Below are 20,573 nucleotides of genomic sequence, written 5' to 3' on the forward strand. Positions count from 1 at the left end.
TACGCTCGATTGCTTTTTCTTATCTCATCATCTTTATATCTATCTATCTATCTATCTATGGAATAAATAATCAATAAGAAAAAGAAAAGAGAAAATAACAAAAAAAAACAATCGATTTTCAATCGATTGTTTATACGTGTGTTTATATTTTCTATAATTTCACCTTCACATCTTGATGTTGTTGTTGTTGTTGTCGATAAAACATATGGATCGATCGAAAAGATGATGATAATGATGATGGTAGAAATTTTTTTTTTTGTTCGCATCATATTACAGTCCATTTAATTCATGAATTGTTGAACAACCGTTTTTTATTTATTTGTCAATTCAAAACAAAGATAATGAAATTTCTTCATCATAATCATTCAAATCATTGGTATTGGATTAAATATCAAACAGAATTTTATTTCAGTTTTCAAAAAAAAAAAAATTATTATTTCTGTTGTTGTTTATATCATTGATGGACATCAACGCATCTACATTCACAAACAAATACATTTATCATCATATAAAATAAAGTTAAATTAATAAATATGCGTGAAAATTTTGTTTTTTCATATTTGGCCGGACACCGGACACACACACACACACACCACACGCATTTCATCATATCAATTTTTGTTTTACAAAATTTGCTTGCCGTCATACACTATGCGAAAACAATCCATAGAGAATATGGGTAAAAATTCATTAATCATACATTCGTTTGGTTCATTCAGGCCTTTCGTTCATCATCATCCGTTCTCATTTTTATAGAATAATAATTCATGACTAATAGTATCGAGCAATGATGATGATGATGATGATGATGATGACGACGAAAACAAAGAATATTGTTGGATGAAAAAATTCTCTAGTCTTAGAATATTTGATCCTTGATTTTGTACCCTTTTTATGAGGACCAATTTTTTTTTCTCTTCCTTGTTTTGCCGGGGCAACAACAAATCATCATCATCATCATCATTTTTGATGAGGCAATCCAATTACTAATTGCACATACACACAATATTGTGTTCGGCTTATAATCATTAGTTTTAATGATTTTCTAGATCTTGTTGAAAAAAAATGAGAAAAAGAGTTTTATATATGAGGACGTTATATATTGTGTTTAATATTTGGGGTAAAAATATAGCAATTATTTTTTCTCGGTTATTTGGTTGTAAATTAAAAAAAAATCTTGTTTTATATAACAATGTCACGATCATAAAAACGTAGTAATAATTTAGTAGTTTTTTTTTCATTTCATTATGAATGAATTAATAAATCTCATCTCATCATCCATGTATGAATTCGGATTCTCTTTATTTTATATACGGATGGTTCAAGTTTAGTTTTGTTGATGATTAACCTGAAAAAAAACTAATCACACATCATGTTTTCTATATGGTAATTCAGCTAGTAGCTATTATCATCATCATCATCATAATCATTCAAAATTCTAGATTCTTTGGATCGATTTGTGGCTAAAAAAAATATGGGAAAATTTTGCTTGATTTCTTTGTGCAAATGGAAATTTTTTTCCCCGTATTACTGATGAACAACAGAATTTCAATTTTATTTATTTAATTCAACAGAAGCATTTACCGATATGGAATGCGAATTGAATAAATTTTACTACGATACTTTAAGATGATCATCAACAACAACAACAACAAAAAAAATAATAATAAACGGAAATTCTTGAAAGTTGTAGAAAGCGATTTTGATCATCATCACTATCATCATCTTGATGATTACTACACTAGTGAATTTATGGAAGAAGAAAAAAAGATTGTATCCTATGTCGAATGTAATGATTAGAATAGTAATTTTCTATTTTATAGAATGAGAATAACCAACAACAATCGTTTTTATTCAATGTGTGTGTGTGTATGCGAATGTTAACAATATAAACAACATAAACACATATGATGAATCTTGTCGTCCATCAAATATACGCCCCATAATTATCACATACCGAAACATGTTGAGACTGAAAATTGATTTTCATTCATTTTGAATAAACTGAAACTATTCTAAAGTTCTATTCTTCAATCAATCTAACAGATAATGATGACAAAAAAAACAACGGAAATTTTGTCATAGGTGAAAATAAATGATTTTCATCAAACACATTTTGATGAAAAAAAACCTTTGGAACCAAAAAAAAAAAAAAAAGAAAAACTCAATTTATCTTAATGAAACTTTTCACATTTGTGCATTCTACTATTGGTTCCTGTACGATTTTTGGCACGCACACACTTTCACACACACACAAACACACAGGTTTCTAGTTCCATTGATTCTTTTGATTATCATTATTATTGTTATATCATTCAATTCAAAAACAGAATCGAATATATCAGATGTTCATTCGGCATCGGTTTTTGTAAACGAAAAAAAAAATTCGTTGACTTTATTCATTCGAATTTTGTGGTTAGACAATTGAAATATTTGAATGTAATTTTTTCGATTATAAAAACCAAGATTTATATCATTATTTCATTTCTCAGAATTCGGTTTTCGAAATGACAACGATAACTACACAACAACAATCGTTTTATATTTCGATTGCCACATATAAACCATGTTGAGAATGTGCGTGTGTGTGTGAGAGAGAGAGAGAGAGAAAACAAAGTTGAATTACATTTTGTACAATGAATGAAAAAAAAATTCATTCAAAATTCTTCATTTTTTTCCACAAAAGCTCATTTAAAAACATTAAATTTTTTTTTGCTTCGGTTGTTCGTGATTTTCTTTTCTATTTTTATTCATTTCCTCTGATTTTTTTTTCTTCTTTCCTCTTTATTCACTATCATTTTTTTTAGTGCTTTGAAAATTTAATTTTCATTTTTTTTAAACATTGTTCTGTCTTTGTATACGAATCGGAACAATCAGACGAACAATCATCATCGAATGCAATGATTGATGTCGAAACAAAAGAAGAGAATAATGATGATGATGAAATTCTTTTTTTTTCTCTTTTTAATGTCCAAAACTTTTATAATTTTTTTTCCTTTGCATTTCCATTCTTTTTTTTTGTTAGTTTGTTTGTTTGTTTTAAGAAAATTTGTTTTTAATTCATAAAAATGGAAAAAGAATTTGTTGTTCAAGCTACTAATTTATTTTTTCATCATTGTTATTGTCGTAGTCATTTTGTTGAAATTGTTTTTTTTTTCATGTTATATTCTGGAGAAACAGATAGTTCTTGACATTTTGATTTAATGGTGGCCACTTTGAATCATTTATGGAAGGTCGATTTGGGTCCTATTTTTTTTTTTTTTTGCTCATCGATGGTCGATTTTTTTTGCCATGTTTTCAGAAAAAAATAACGAAAACAAAAATCAACCAATATAACACATAAATTTTTTAAAGGTATGTCTATCTTATCTATCTGTCGATTTTTTTCCTTTGAAAAGAAAATCCAAGTTGAAAATGAGACAAAAAAAACTAAAAGATTGATTTATCATAGAGAAGCTTATTTTCTTTACTATTTTAACGCGTAAATTTTCATTTATGATCATCATCATTTTTTTCCTTTTCTTTTATTTTCATAACCTTCATATTCTACATTACTTACAGACAAGTAAATGAGCCACTTATCGCCGTCATCATCATCATCATCACCATCATTTTCGTATATATACTATGGATACAAAATAAAAAGATATCAAAAGAAAAAACAAACGAAAAAAATGAGAAAATAAAAAATTGAAACTATTTTTCCAACATTGGTGTTTGAACATTGCAAAAGACATCGTTTCTTTGATGATTTTATTTCAATGATGATGATGATGGTGATAAAAAATGTAAGGAAAAAAAAAAACATAAAATCTCAGTTAACCCAGTTAACGAATCAACAATAACAATGACCATTATTATTAGTCTTTGGGAAACAAAACAAAAAAATAACGAGACAAACAAATCATCATTTATCTATGTGGTATATAATAAAAAACAAAGTCACATTCGATCAAGGACAATGTCAAATGATGATGAAGAATAATAACAATATAACATGTAACAATTTGGTATTTTTGATTCTTTGAAATTCTCTGTACTCATTTGAATTCACAGAATAACGAAAAAAAAAAAACAAATAATATGAAAAGCTTAATATGCAAAATGCAATATAATAAAAAAGATTATTACTATAGTATGATGATGATGATGATGATGCCATTATTAATTTATGTTTATGAATATGATGACAATTTATTTACAGTTTATGGTTCATACCAGAGAAAATGATAAAATTGAACATCATCATCATCATCATCATCATGAGATGATGAAGATAAAATGACCAGGATTGAAGCCAAATGAAATTGTTTTTTTCTTCACATTATGATCAAAATGTAAAAGATTTTTGTCAACCAATTTCTGGGGTCGATTCCATTTGTTTTTTTTTTTTTTTGTTGTTCTGATATTTATTATGTGGATTTTATCCATTTCGATTTTTTTTTTGTTGTGCATCACTTCGTTCTTCATCAATTGTTTCACTTGATTTTTGCTCGAATGAACACTTTACCATCATCAATGTGTGTGTAAGTGCGAGAAAAATTGAGTTTTAAAAAAACGATTATGAACATATAGAAATGAGACAAAACTTTGAGTTACTATAGTTGAGTACCAGTATTTGGGAAACAAAAAATTCTTTGTTTCTGGTCGATGGATCATCATTATCATTACCAGTTCGATTGATATATGTTGACTGATTCTTATTGACTTGACGAAATGGAACAAAAAAAACCAATGATCAACAATGACAACAACAAAGAATTATGTAATACTATAACGGATAAGGAAATAAGTCAAGTTAACCCACATACCCACACACACACACACACACACACACACACATGATGATGATACGAATGAATGATTTTTTTTCTTTGTTTCCTATCATTGTTGTTTATGTTTGACTTGAATTTTTTTTTCATTTCATTCATTCATTCATTTATTGTTTCTAGTTCTATGTGTTGTGCCGTGTGTGTGTAGATCATCTTTCGCATATGATAGTGAGAATAATTTTTCAAATAATGGAAAAAAAACAAAATTTCACATCACATCACATTGCCACAATTGTTGTTGATGATGTAACCGAAAACGATTCTAGAGAAAAAAAAGGAGAGAAAAAGCCCAAGAGAAATGATAATCATCATCATCATCATCGTCATCATCCACATCGTGATCAAGATGATGGTCGTCATCGTTGTTGTATACTATGATAAATCACAAACGGATGGAACGACAATGATGATGATTCTTTTGCTTTTCTCGTTGGTTTTTTTTTTGTTTGTGTGGTTGGTGATTTGGACCGATGATGATGTTCTTGTTGCATTTTTTTTACAACAAATCTTGGAACATTGTTTGTGTGTTTGTATGTGGCATAAAATGAAATGAAAATTGATTTTAAGGGGAAATAATAATAATAATAATGCCAACACAAACACAACAACAAAAACGAATGATGATGATGATTATTATTATTATTTGTTGGTCGGTTCAGATTATCATTATTTTATTTTGTTTTGGTAAAGAAATTTTTTCAACATGGTCCAAACCATAAAAAAATAACCAAGAAAAAAAATTGAGTTCCGAAACTACTTACTTGGTAGGGTTCACAACAACAACAACAACAACAACAACAAAACAACATTTTCATTGTTGTTGAAAATCAAAAAAAAAACGAAATGAAATGAATGAATGATACAAACTAATACTACATGACTATAAACTGAAGAATATTTCCGAAACGACAAATAGTCAAATGTGTGTATATATAGCCGAATCTTTTGAAGCGAAAACTTATTATTTTTTATCATCTCTTTTCTTCTTCTTTTTTTTATATTTTCAAAGATTTTTTTTTCTGGTTAAGAAAAGCTAAACAATGATGATTATCATCATCATCATCATGTTTGGAACTTTTCAAACAACAAGAGAAAAAAAACAACAACAACAACAAACAAACTTTAAAGATTATTATTATATATTGTTTAAGATGGCAAATGTTTGTAATAATAGTTACCGATGTTCAAATGATTTTTTTTGTAGCGGTTGATCTTTGTTTCATTGACTTTTGATTTTTCAAACTGCGGAAATCATCATTATAATTTTAAAAAAAATTTTGTTTTTTTTTGTGTTACATCCGTTTCAATATCAATTTTTTGTTATCTTTTAAGGAAATTTTTTTTTTAAATATTGGATTTAAACTAGAAACGTGAGGCTTAACAATCCATGACAAAACAGGCTACACAATCACACACACACACACATATAAACCCGATGATCTTCTTGGTTTTTTTTTCCCGATGTTATATACAATTTTGGTTATTTTTTTCTCGTTTGTCTTACCATTCATGATTCTATTGGATATTAAATCCTTTGTTTTTTTTTTTGGTTTTGTTGTTGTCGTTGCTATATTTTTTTTTCATCACACACAAATACGCTTGGTAATGTGATGAAATTGATTTTCAGTTAGCGATGATTCAATTCTTGTAATGTGTTGGTGTTGTATTCATGGATTTTTTTTTCATTGTATGTATACATAGTGTTGAATACTAATTTGTTTGTATACAAAATAATTTTATTCATTTTTTATCGTTATGGTTTGTGGTTGTCTGCATCATCGTTTTTGTGGCTATTTTCTATTTACCATGATGATAAACAAAATGGAAAAAAAAACGTTTCGTTCTTAATTCTAATGGTTATTGTACAAAGACAACAAATTTTTCTTACAACACCATTGAAGATTATTGCACATATATTAGATTTTGGGATCAAAATCAAAAAGTCAATTCTTGTTATCATCTTCATCAGTTCTTCTTATGTTGACAGACTACAGATGTTTTCAGTGTTATTGCAAGAATAAATACAAAAAACAAATTCTTGTGATTATTGTTAACTTTTATTTTTTTTCTATTTTTTTCTATATATATATATACCAATCATTATAATGATGATTTAATCACACATTTGATTTTGTTTTTATTTTTTCATCGTTTAATGGTTAAAAGAACGTTTCGCTACTTAATTGTTTGAAGTTTGTTATATTCATTACGAATTCTCATTAATTGTCGCCATTTTTTTTGTGTGTGTGTTCTGACAAATTCAATAAAACAATTTTATTTCGATAACAACTCGTCATGGGTCATCATCATCATTAGAAGAGAAAACAAGTGAAGAAAAAATATAATCAAAATCATCAATTATTGGTTTTTGTTGTTTTCAAATAAATTCGATGTTTCGATCGAAGATAATTTATTCTGTACTGTGTGTGTTTGTGTATTCTATATGGTTTTTGCTTCAAAAACATTGTTCTATAATTTATATAAATTGAATCGATCAACAATAACAACAATGAAAATGGAATGATGTTGAATGTTCAGAACGAAAATCCGAGTCTAAACAACAAAGACAAACAAAGAGAAAAAAAATGGCTAGCTCAAAGTTTCAGTTGAATGAAATAAATGAAACAAAAAAAAATAATTAAGTGATCAGCACACAAAGGGGAATCAAACGAATCAAGAGTTTTTCATTTATTTTTGAATCTGCCGTCAATGTCATGGCCAATGTGTCTTCCAATGTGAACAAAAGTAGTGGTCAACATTGCTAACGCAAATTCTTTTCACTTTTTGAGATTTCAAAGAATTTTCTAACTAAAAAGACAAACTAAATAAAGAATACATCCGAAAACAAACTAAAAAAAAAATGAATGGAAAAAAATTAAAACATAATAATAAAAAAAAGGAAGACATTGTCATCAGCCAAAACAACATTCAGAATCTTATTCTTTTATAAATGTTGGAGAATGACGATTTTTTTGAAACAATTTCTGACTAGCCTTTTTTCCTTTCTCTCTCTTTCTCTCTTACATTTTACTATACTAATTCATTTTGACATTTTACGCTATGATGATCATATAACCAAAATGTATGGTGATGTTTCTTTGTATCTTTTTCTTTCATGTCATACTATACATTCAATAGTGAGTTTCATACAATAGCCATGTGACCAACATAACATAAAACAAAAACCAAACCAAATTCAATGATGACGGTCAGAATGAAGAATAAAACAATGAAAAAAAAAATACAATAATGACGATCAACAGAGAAATTCTATGGACATGGACATGGAAAGACTGACCGATTCAAGTACCAATAGTTGTATAGTTGACGTAAAGTTCAATTGTTTTTTTTTTGTTTCGGTAAGTTCTCGGTAAAAAAATAAAGATATAAATGTTTGTTTGCAGTTATGGTATAAATTCTGGTTGCATCCACAACAGTTGTACATTGCATAGGAGTCATGTTGAATAATTTTTTTTTATTTTGTTTTGTTTTACATTCTATTGTAAACATAATAATGAAAAATCTCATAACGAAAAAAAAAGTGGAAAAAAAGCATCATCATTGGGCACTGTTTTCTTTGTTATTATTCAGAATTCATTCACCAAATTCGACTAACTGCCAATTTTAACAAAATACACACATACACACACATTCATACTCGATTCTTTTTTTTCATTCATCTCTTTTTGTTTCTATTTAATTCATTATGTGAAATTCTAATGTTTTTTTTTGTGTCCATTCACATACATTCAAATTCTCTACATATATATGATTTTCATTATCATCATCATCGTTGCTGTTTTTTGTTTTGTTTTGTTTTGTTTTTGTATTTTGTTCAAAGTGATCTCATTAATTTCCACTTTCATCGTATTTATTTTATATTGCAAAACAATGGAAACAAACATCGACAATCATGAATGAAAAAAAAGAGAGAAAAAAAACGGAAAAACAACAAAAAAAAATATAAGTAGAAACCAAACCAAACGATTCTTTCATTCATTCTTTGTTTTCTATTTTTTTTTTTTTTTTTTTGCAAACTTGTAGTCATCATCAACATTGCTGTAGTCATTGGAAGAATTTATTTGAAAAAAATCCTCATTTTCAAAACTTCAAAGCTTTTTTTTGTTGGTATGAAACAAAAAAAAACCCAAAAACATTCATCTTACAATGATGAAACAAAAATCGAATAAAATAGGAATGAAATTCAGCAAAAATAAAAATAAAAAAAGGGGAATAAAAGACGTTAATCATTATCCAAATAAAAACTAACTTTTTCTGGTTTTCCAAAATAAAACAAAAAACTTTATTATTTCCGTCACTACACACACACACACGCACACACTTATGCTAGATCGATGTCACGTTCTGTTTTTTTTAACCATGAAATGATGATTTAGATTCACATATTTTCTATTTGTTTGTTTGTTTTTTGTTGGAATTCTATTTAAATTTATAAATCTAACAATTGATTTCAATGAACAACAAATGAAAATAAATCTCAAACATCTATGATTTCAATTTCATTTCACCATTGTTTGTTTGAAAACAATTTATATATGATACTTTAGATGTAATGAATATGAATTTTGTTGTTGTTGTTGTTGTTTTTTTTTATTTGAAAAATTTTTCCAATCAAAGAGATATATTGTTGATTATTATTATAAATAAAAATATGAATATGAATATTTTAAAAATTTATGCTGCACGTCGAAATGCACCCAAATATGGTTCCATCTGTCGGAAAAGGTTAAAAGTTTTTGGATTTAAAAACGGTGTTCGTTTCAATTCTTCGCATACACGTTCTTTAGCACGAAGACGATTTTCCAATTCTTCGGCAAGTATTTCAATAGAAATGAAACCAATTTGATGTAATTCTTTGAGATCATCGATCGTACAACGGAAAAAGTATAATGAATTTGGTAATGAACTTGCATCTTTGATTGTTTGATGTATTGATTCAGGACAATTTTGTAAAAAATGACGAATAAATCCAATCACTTGAGCTTGAGTAGTGTTAAGACTTTGTAGAAATTGATCAAGAAGTTCAACATCGTTGATAACTTCATCACAGCTGAATGGTACATGATTACTAAACAATGATGAATGATCGGCAATGAATTTTGACCATTTTAATTTCAATGAATCGAGTTTGTTTGTATGCCAAAAATGGTACACACGACTAAGGCTATCAATCTTCATTGATTGAATGATTTTCGGTTCAACAATACGTTCAGCAATTTTTTCACCCAAAAATTCACGAGCCATTTGCAAGACAAACAATGAAACATTCACATCATCAATCGAATCAAATGCAGCCGTACCGGAATAAAAATAATGAAGAAAAATTTTGAATGCTGCTAATAGTTCTTCATTTGGACATTGATTTTTTTGTTTGTTGTTTCCATCAATATCATCATTATCATTATCGTTGTGGATCAATTCATTAATACTTTGAATCATTATTGGTTCATTTTTGTCAGCTTTTCCACTATCAAGCTTCTTTTGAATCCATGCGGAAAATTCTGGACTACTCGATTCGATTAGGATACGATGACCGGGTAATAATGTACCACATACTGAAAACAATAAATCATGGTTGGCTATGTTCAAATACCAGGATTCAAAATTTATTTTTGATTCATTTTCATCCACATCTCGTTTTTTTGTTCCTATTTTGTTGAAAAAAAATATTTAAATCATAATGGTTTATTGAAAATTTACACTAACCTTGACAACCATTGGTTGGAGATAATGATCGTGCTTGTGGAACCGATTGTGTTTGCTGTTGTGGAACATATGAATGATATGGATATGCCAAATTGATTGATCGATGTGGTATTTGTGGATGATGATGTCGATGGCCAGTCATTCGATATACTTGATTGACTGCAGTTGGCATTGAATTATGTGGAATTTGAAAACGATTCATTTGATGAACTCTTGGCAAATTCCATTGATGTTGTGATTGATGTTGTTGAGGCGAATCTGTTGCTTGTTGTTGTTGTTGCAAATGGAATGCAATTGACTGTTGTTGTTGTTGTGGTTGTTGTGAAACAGTGGATTTACTTGTTTCTTCTTCAGTATTTCTGACGATTTCTGCTGGAATAACTGCTGCTTCATTAGGAATAGTTTCATCGAGTACGATATTCTCTGGTGAAATCGTCACATCTTGTGTTAATTCCTCATCCGACGAAATTGTCTCGGGAATGATTGTAGTTTGGCTATCAAGAAAGAATAGAATAAATTATTGAACACAATGATAAAATAAAAATAAATTACCCAAAAATTTGAGTCCAACAACATAACGATAAGATTAATAAAATCAATTGAAATTTCATTTTTTCAAATTTTGATTTCGATACGAATGATTGATGATGATGATGATCAAATGATGATCACAATCATTGTTTTTATAGTTAAAAAATCGATCGACAAAATGAATCATCATGAAGGTTCTAGCTGTTAATGAAAAAACATATAACGTATTGCAATCGAATGTTTTGATCCGATCAAAATGTTGATAGTGATAGACAAAAATCGAAATTCAGCAAAAAAAATCTAACCAAACATATCCGTTCTTTCAAATATGATCACATTTGTTTTTCGTTTTTTTTTTGTTCGAAACGGAAATTATCATAATTGTCTATCTATGCCTGTTATGTTGATATCGAATAGCCGAATGCCAATGAAAATTAGATTTTATTTTCATGTTTAAAATATTAATTTATTATCGCCCATAGACAGATATTAGATAATTTTTTTTTTTTTTTTTTGATGAATATAACTAACCGAATGAAGTTTGGACTATCGTCAATTGTAGTTGATATGAAAAATATTTGCCATTGTTATTGATATTGTTGTTGTTGTTGTTAAACAACAATGAATATAACATGGTAAAACATCCGAACCGAATCTGGAAATGAACGGAATGAAAACAAATTTTTAAGCAATAATGGCAGTATACTGGTGATCAATCACAGAAAAAAAACGTAAATCGTTTAAACTTCCGTTGTTGTCAGATGGATTTGAAGAGTTAATCCCAGTTTCAGAATGCCTCAAGGACAAACTGCTGATGCTGCAAATGAGAATTCGGATATGACCGAGGTTCCGGTTTTCGTTGGCTAATTTTCAATTAACCTTTGATTATGATTGATTAGCTCCGGTATCATGATGGAAACTTTGTTCAGAATTCAAGTGTATAAAAGCTAAGAAAATTTTTCGAATAAATTTTCATTTTTTTCCTGAAAATTTGTAGCTCGTTCAAAGTGAAAAAAAAGATGAAAACAACAAACGTATCATTGTTCATCGTTTTGATTATCGTTTCGACTTTTGTATCAATAACTTTGGCTCAATTCGGCAGAGGATTCGGAAATATGGGTGGATTTGGATTCGGTGGCCGCGGTTTTAATCGATTTGGTGGCATGGGTATGGGTATGGGCAGATTTGGTGGTCCGTTCGGTGGAGGAGGATTCCGAAGAGGTTTTGGCAATAGACTTGGATTCTTTGGCTGAAATATCCGATATCTAAATCATGACGAGTTTATTTCAAATATAATAATTCTTTATTGCTTTTGAAAAATTTGTAACAGCTATTTTTGTAATCAATGAGAAAACAAATCCTAAATTTATTGTCCACTTTTTCGTACTGAATAAACACGTTCATCACGTTTGAATGGTCCATATTGTGAATGAATGATTTCTGTTTGAATTGTATCGCCTAAACTATCTTTACAGTCATTACAATATTCAACAAAAGAATATTGTTTGAGAAATTCTTCAAATACATATCGATTGAATCCACAAAGATGTTGGCGAGCTTCACTCAATGGAAACCATCGACAATCATCGATTTCAATTTGGCAGGTTTCTATTTTCGATGATTGTTTAATCGGTGACAATAAGCAGACAAAATAGAAATCAGAACAGCCAAATATTCCAGTGTGATTATGTCTGAATGAGATGATCGATTTTAATGTACAATCAATCCCAGTTTCTTCTTTCACTTCCCGAATAGCTGTATTGCCAATATCTTCACCAGGTTCAGAATAGCCACCAGGAAATTTCCACATTTTTACTCGAGAATTTTTTTCTTGGATGAGTAAAACTTTTTGTATAACAGGATCATATACCAATCCGCCTACACCGACGGTGGTATGAGCAAATTTTGGTATTCGAGTTTCTTCATTTGGGATCCATTTGACAAGCATTACGAAATTTGGTTTAGCATGATGAAATTCAAAGCCATGCTTTTGATAATCAAAAAAAAAAAAAAAAAAAACAGCAATCAACATTCCATCAACTATTCAAACAAGGAATACATACCTTAATGAGCACAGATATCAAATGTGAAAGCTGTCCGGGTACAATAAACCAAATACATTTACGGCCATTTTCAATCCAAACTTTTATTTTATCTGTACAATTTTCAATTCTTGTTATTAATGTAAAATTTTATTATCAAATAACCAAATGATAATATAATTACCGTTAATAATTGTATCGAATGAATCGACAGTTAATTTGGATCGGATTTCATCCGATAAATGATGTAAATCGATTTTAATTCCATTATAGATATCTGTTTTGATCGTAATATCTAGAAATTTTTCCTGTTCCATCATAACAATAATAATTGATTAGAATAGAATTCTAATTTTTCAATACAAATCCAATCATATGTGTTGTTTATTTATATGTTAAAAATCCAAATTCAACTAGAATTGATCGCCATCTTTTAGTTTCAAATGAAAATAACCAGAGATTTTGAATACACATTCAACAAGTGTGTTTGTCTGTCTGTGTGTGTGCTTATTTCCTATTTGGACATGATAAAAAGATGTTTTTTGCTAAGTTTAAACGAAAATAACAAACAAAATTAAATGATGAATAGAAAGTGTGAAAAATTTCTTAACAGTATGCCGAAAAAAATAGATAAATTTATCATCAACACAATCAATTTGAGCTTTGAAATGAAATGGGTTTTTTTCATCATCATCATCATCATCACACTTTTAATGATTGACTGTGTGTTGCACATGCCAAAAACATATGTATGCCATACAACAACAACAAAAAAAAAACGATGCGTACCTTAACGGCTTCTGGCTTTTTTTCACGAATTAATTTGGCAAAAAAAAAATGAAAAATAAAATGATGAAAGTTAATAATGAAAAATTTACATTTGAATTTTCATTCTGCTTCACTCCCACTCTTCGAGGTTATTATATGTTTGTTTTCAATGTAAAATTTTACTTTTTCCAATTTTGTTTCTTGTTTTTTTTTGCCTTTGATGATTATTTACGCGATTAATAGCTTATATATGATATATGATGATGACGAGCACGACCAATCAATTGTTTCATATTGTCTTCATATTCATTTAAAATGTTTTTTTATGGTCGAAAGAAAAATTTGATTCTTGAATTCAATGTTTTTGAATTTTTCATTCAAACACACATACACACACACACACAATGAAACATAAATCGAATATATAATGTTTCAATGTATACATTTTTTTTCATATACAGGATGTATTATGAATTTTAGAAGAATGTTATAAAGAAAATTGAAACGATGTTCAAATCGTGATAATTATATGTTTCATCCATATCCTTCCATAAGCCAGATACTACATCTGTTCTGTTCCATATAAAGTATGTTCCTTCCTTTTAACGAAATGTTTTTCTTTTTTTGATATTTTGGAATTGTAATCTATTTTTATACATTATGCATGCATACATGCATATTTATGCATACATTTAACAGACAACAACCTAATCCTATCCAATTATCGAATGGATGTATAATTTTTAGATGATAATAATAATAATAACCATCATGATCATCATCATCATCATCATCATCATCGTCCTTGTTTGGTTGGTTGATTGATCCGATCAATGGTTGTTTAGATTGATCGAATCAATCGATCGATCATCGGTTAGGATAAAAAAAACCGACATTATAATAACAACTATTTGATCATCCGGTTTGATTTTTATTTTTCCAAACGAGAATAAAATGAAAAATTCTAATCAAACGCAGGAAAAAAAAAATGTAATCGCTTTCGATTATTAAATCTATAGCTTTTGGTTTTTAAATTCAATCATCCTCATCTCTAATTCCTATCGGGATAGAAGTATTGCAGATGAGCTTGTCATAACAAAAAAAATGGAATAAATCGATTACCAATGATCAAATTTGATTGTTTTCATTTTAGTATAGAACAATTGTCTATATTTGTAATTATTAATTGGATACTGATGATGAATGATTTGTTTTGATTGTTGTTGTTGTTTTTTTTTCTTTTGAAATGTTTCAGGTTTTTTTCTTGTTTTTCAATTTTTTTTATCTTGAATGATTTTCACTTTTGTTGAAAATGTTTATTGGATTGAATGAGAAAAATTCATTTCGATGTCAATTCAAATATTGAAATTGTACATTTGGAACTAATGGCAATTGACAAATGACAATTGATTATAGCCATGATGATGATGATGATGATGAAAATGTTACAAACAAAATGATAGGCTGTGATAAATGGATAATTCATTTTTAATGAAAAAAAATCATTGATATTTAGATTTTACGTACTTGATTTTTTTTCAAAAAAAAAAAAAAATCACCATGGATTAGCTTTCACATTTCCATTTGTGAATGCATTGAATTGATTTATTGATATCGATTGATTTTGTCAGAAAATAAAATAAATTCACCTTAATATCATAATGAAAAGTGTTCTTCATTCGATTTTTTTTTTTTTTTTGTTGGTCAAAATTCAATATCAACAGTGTGTATTGAAATCGATGAATATTTGAAATTGATGACGATGATTTTGATCAATATCTCAATATATAGCCATTTTTTTTCTTACGTTTCACAATCACCGTAATTTTTGTTACGTTTGGCAAAAGCTTGGCCCTTAAGCGAAATTGATATAAATGAACATATACATTTGATGATCAGTGTCTATTCAGTGCCATGCGAATCGCACACCTTTTTCGTGTGTGTGTGTGTGAGTTTTTAGAGTAAAAATGATAAAGATAAGCTCAAATCAAGATAGAAAAAAAATCGTAAATTGACCTAATCTATTGATTGATCTATTAATATATGATATGTTTATTAATCTATCATGTGTTGAACTTTATCTTCTAACTAACAGCAAAAATGAATAAATGAATTTTTTTTTTAAAGGTCGACCTTTTTACATTTTCGATTAACTTGTTGCTTGTTGAGAATCAATCGATCTGGATGTGTTTGAATGACAAAATGATTATAGGAGACCTATAACCTATTGACTTGAATCAATAAAGTGTTAGATTCATTTTTTTTTCTTCTGACATCATAATGAAAATGTTTTAATATAAGTGTTGTCGACAAAATGACAAAAAAAAATCCGATGAGTAATTTAGTTGAAAAAAAAATTCCAGAAGAAACAATTGAAATCACGATAAAAGTTTTAATTTTATCACGTTCTTTCTTAGACATTTTGATTTTTTTGATGATGATCTTTTCTTGATTGTGAAAAGAGTTTATCATGATCATCACCATCACTGTTAGATGGTTATTTTGAATAAATTGCAAACAAATTGAATTAATATTCAATGAACATTTTGACTGTAGAATTTGGCCATTATCATCATTATTACCATTTATTTCTATTATTTACAATGATGTGAACATATTTTTTTTCTCATTTGAAAATTTACATCAACCGTTCACATGTAAATACGATTACTGTGAAAACAAAACAAAACAAAAAAACTTTCAATCATTGTCTTATTCAATTGAAAAATCATGACAAACGATGTGATTTAGGCTTAAATCATCATCGTCATCATCATAATTCATTGTATTTATCCATCATCACAACCACCACCACCACCAATGGCGATGTTTAGGTTACTTAAAAAATGTCTACCATTGATGAACATGAAGAGAGAATATATGAAGAAAGTAAAGATAATAAAAACAAAAATCAGAAAAAAAACAGAAGCAATTCAACCGATATTAGCTGACCAACTTTCGATATATAAGTCCATAATAAATTGTACTAAAGAAGGAAAAGTCATCAACATTGGTTAATTTGTCCAAAAACAAAAAAAAAAAAATATCTGGCTGGTTGAATGGCTTGCTGTTGCCAACAACATGTTCAAATTTTTTTTTTATATTTACCAGAAGTTGGTCAACATTCCATTATTTTCATTCCTGTCCTGTCGTTGTTCAATCTAATATTTAGCCTTTCTCTTTCCAGATTTTGTTGTTGTTGTTGTTGTTGTTGTTTAGGGTTTAGCCTCCTTCTGTTTAAGTTTTTAATTCACATACATGCACACATACAAACACATAAAAAAACCACTTCTTGGTAGATTTTTAATTCATAATTGTCTGTATTTAGTTATATAAGTTTATTTATTATTTCTATTAATAAAATATACATAGGAAAACAAATACCATTACATTGAATCTGAATCCATCTGATGATGATGATGATATTTAACCTTATGGTGGTCAAACAAAAAAAAAAATCGAATGATCGATAAGATCGACTAGCTAACTGACCGATTCGTCTAAAATCTATCGAAAGTGATTGTAATAATCATATGGCCAAAAAAGAGAACATGCACATCAAGAAAAAGAGAAATAAAGAGAAAGAAATTCAAAGGTGGCCGCCACCACCAATAATCATTCATAGATTCGAAAATAGAAATCATACTATTATTATGAGGATGAGAAAAAAAAACGAAACAGAAAAAAAATTTTCATGTTGTTTTTATTATCCTTAGTAAATGAATGAATGAATGGATGAGAATTATAATGTTTTTAAATCGATATAAACAGAAAAAATTTTTTTGCTGTTGTTGTTGTTGTTGTTGATGATGATAATAATAAGGGTCAAACATTCTGCAAACATCTAGCATTCAATATAGCAAATTTTTACAACGAAAAACACACATGTTTTGATTTAGTTATATTACAATTGATGATGTGATGTTATAAGATTCAAATTGATTTAAATTGAACATTATCATATATACTGTTGTTTCATCTTTAGTCACATTTTGTGTGTTTGTGTGTGTGTGTGAATTTAATTAAGAAATGGAAATCGATCGTTGTTGTGAAGAAGAAAAAGTGAAAAAAAATTTCATTTCAATGTTGTTATAAAAAATTTTGATGAGAACAAAAAAAAATTCATGATTCATGTCACCTGCTGCTGTCTCGAACTGTCTATGTATGTGATTTGTTTTTTTTTTTTTTTGACGTGAAAATTCTATCAATCAATCGATATAATTGATTATTGATAAATTACAATCAACATACAATTGCAAAAAAAAATTCATGATGAAATTATCAAGTTTATCATTGTTTATCAATAGTAGAACTATGCCATTCATTTTATTGTTTTATATACAAATAATTTTTCAATTATTTTTCATACAAACAATGATAATTATTCCAACTGTTCATGCACGTATGGGATTAATGAATAAACTTCGCATATTGGCATTGTTATCGTTAGTGAAAAAAATTGATGTTGTTCCATTTCCATTTCCAATACCGATACCGTGAGTAAATTTTTTAGAAAAAAAAATTTTCCAAAAATTTTAAAATTTTTTTAATCTTAAAGGATTCATATTGATGGAAAAGAGGAAATTGTCTTCATGAATTCAATGCCATCAAATGGCCATTTATCACAGCCATCATATTCAACTTCATCATTATCATCATCATCATCATCAGGGTATGGCTATAGTGCAAGTGAATTATCACCCGTTTCAATATCGCCAAACAATGGAAATCATTTACGATATGGTGATCGTATTTCAACAAATAATAGACCAGCACTTGGCAATCATCCTGGACAAACAACAACATATCGAATGCGTAAAGAATTTCGTCATCGACAACCACCACAATGGTATAGGGAGATAAATAAAAATCAAAACAAACAAACGACCGATGCAAAATCTTTAGATCAATCATCATCAACAACAATTGTTCAAGATCCAAATGCTGATAATGTCAATTTAAAAGATATTAAAATTATTTTTATACCGATCAAAAATCTACAACAACAAATGAATCAACAACAAAATGGCAATCCAAATACAGAAACGATGATTATAGAATCCGATATGAAACAATTAACCGATGAGATTAAAGAACAATTGAAATCGAATAATAATCAACCAAAAACAATAATTGATAAACCAAATACTGATAATCGGACAACAATGGATCCATCAACAACAGTGACAACAATGCCACCAACTACATCTACTGTTTCGGTGAATAAAACCGAAACAGAAGCTCCCATCATTACGGATAAACAAATTGTAAGCTCACCTAAATCAATTGATGCCGAAGAGATTATGATTGATGATCATGATGATGACTATGAACGTCGACAGCTGCCACCATCATCGTCGTCGTCATCGAAAAATGTTGTAGAAAATCAATATACCGTTGATGCTCCATCTATTGATAAAACTTCAAAACCGGAAACTTTTACTAAATTTGTTAGAATGAATCAACCAACGACACCAACTATTTATCAACTTCCACCTCCACCTCCTACTACAGAAACACCCACCTATCAGGCATCATCGGCACCATTCCCAATTCCATCATTAGAATCTGAATGGTTGAAACAAAATTCTTATGTTCCACGTGCTCGTTATTATAAAGCTCCTGAATTAAAAATTCTACATCATCTGAAATCTAATCAAGACGAACAACATCATCAATATTTACCCCCATCATCGCATTCTTCATCCTTACCTCAACCACCATCAATAACAAATCAATGGTCTTCATCTGGACCACAAACTGATCCATCACATCCAATACAATTTCTTTATTCAGTATCACATGCCAACAATGTTCCAGTACCATCATTCCCAACGATATCTCCATCATCACCATCATCATCATCATCAGCATCATTAAATTATAATTCATTAACATTACAAAGGCCACACATACAACCATTACAGATACAATCATCTATGGCAAGATTTCATAGATATCCAATTGTAGATAATTTTGGCCTCGAAGCATTTCATCGTCATCGTCATCAACAACAACAACAACAACAATATCGACGTCGGCCATTAATGATGTCGCAACGACATCCACTTATCATTAAAAATAATGCTATTGATGATATACAGCAATGGCCAATAACATCCACTTGGACACAACGAATGCAACCATCATCATCATCATCATCAACATCTTCATCTTCATCTTCATTATTATCTCGTTTTAGTAAACGATTATGGGGATAGAAAAAAACAAGGTGGACAAGATTGATCACAAATAATTTTTTTTAAAAAATTTTATTTTCAAGTTTTAATATCTCATCCATATATATAGTCATCATAATATCATCATCAATTTGGTTTTAATCAGAATAATTGTTTGAATTTTTTTTCCATTATCGAATTGTCTTCAATTATTGTGTGTTTGTGTGTGTCATTGAAACTTGTTTGTTTGGAATTTTTTTTTCAACAATCTAAATGTATAAATTTAAATCTACATATTCTGTATCCATTTTTTTCGAATCAAAATTGTCCAAAGAAAACTTTTGTAATTTTACCGAATTTTTGTTTTGATTTTTTTTTCATTTGTCTCATTAAAATTGTTATTTCAATATAAATAAATTCATTGATGATGCCATAATGATTTTTTTTTTTTTTTTGGTGGTAATTTCGTTTAACGCCAAATATTTACCTACATT

General features: G+C 28.5%; 3 protein-coding genes across 4 annotated transcripts; 1 reads left to right on the forward strand and 2 right to left on the reverse strand.

The window, feature by feature from the left end:
* Positions 1-9,416: 9,416 nt before the first annotated feature.
* On the reverse strand, positions 9,417-11,223 carry LOC124494443 (uncharacterized). Its single transcript, XM_047057608.2, has 3 exons — positions 11,112-11,223; positions 10,560-11,053; positions 9,417-10,501 (listed from the first exon to the last, which is right to left on the reverse strand). The coding sequence occupies exons 1-3, from the start codon at positions 11,168-11,170 to the stop codon at positions 9,528-9,530; spliced, it is 1,527 nt and encodes a 508-aa protein (XP_046913564.2). The 5' UTR covers positions 11,171-11,223; the 3' UTR covers positions 9,417-9,527.
* A 1,147-nt stretch (positions 11,224-12,370) lies between these two features.
* LOC124494405 (nucleoside diphosphate-linked moiety X motif 6) lies at positions 12,371-13,553 on the reverse strand. Its single transcript, XM_047057565.2, has 3 exons — positions 13,317-13,553; positions 13,154-13,245; positions 12,371-13,077 (listed from the first exon to the last, which is right to left on the reverse strand). The coding sequence occupies exons 1-3, from the start codon at positions 13,450-13,452 to the stop codon at positions 12,457-12,459; spliced, it is 849 nt and encodes a 282-aa protein (XP_046913521.2). The 5' UTR covers positions 13,453-13,553; the 3' UTR covers positions 12,371-12,456.
* A 4,140-nt stretch (positions 13,554-17,693) lies between these two features.
* On the forward strand, positions 17,694-20,496 carry LOC124494434 (uncharacterized). 2 transcript variants are annotated; one of them, XM_075729301.1, is made up of 3 exons: positions 17,694-18,396; positions 18,459-20,132; positions 20,414-20,496. In XM_075729301.1, the coding sequence occupies exons 1-2, from the start codon at positions 18,170-18,172 to the stop codon at positions 20,119-20,121; spliced, it is 1,890 nt and encodes a 629-aa protein (XP_075585416.1). In that variant the 5' UTR covers positions 17,694-18,169; the 3' UTR covers positions 20,122-20,132; positions 20,414-20,496. The 2 variants fall into 2 exon arrangements, with proteins under 2 accessions (XP_075585416.1, XP_046913554.2); XM_047057598.2 differs by having other exon boundaries at positions 18,459-20,496.
* Positions 20,497-20,573: the final 77 nt, after the last annotated feature.

The sequence above is a fragment of the Dermatophagoides farinae genome, chromosome 3 (genome assembly GCF_024713945.1).
Source record: "Dermatophagoides farinae isolate YC_2012a chromosome 3, ASM2471394v1, whole genome shotgun sequence".
NCBI lineage: Eukaryota > Metazoa > Arthropoda > Arachnida > Sarcoptiformes > Pyroglyphidae > Dermatophagoides > Dermatophagoides farinae.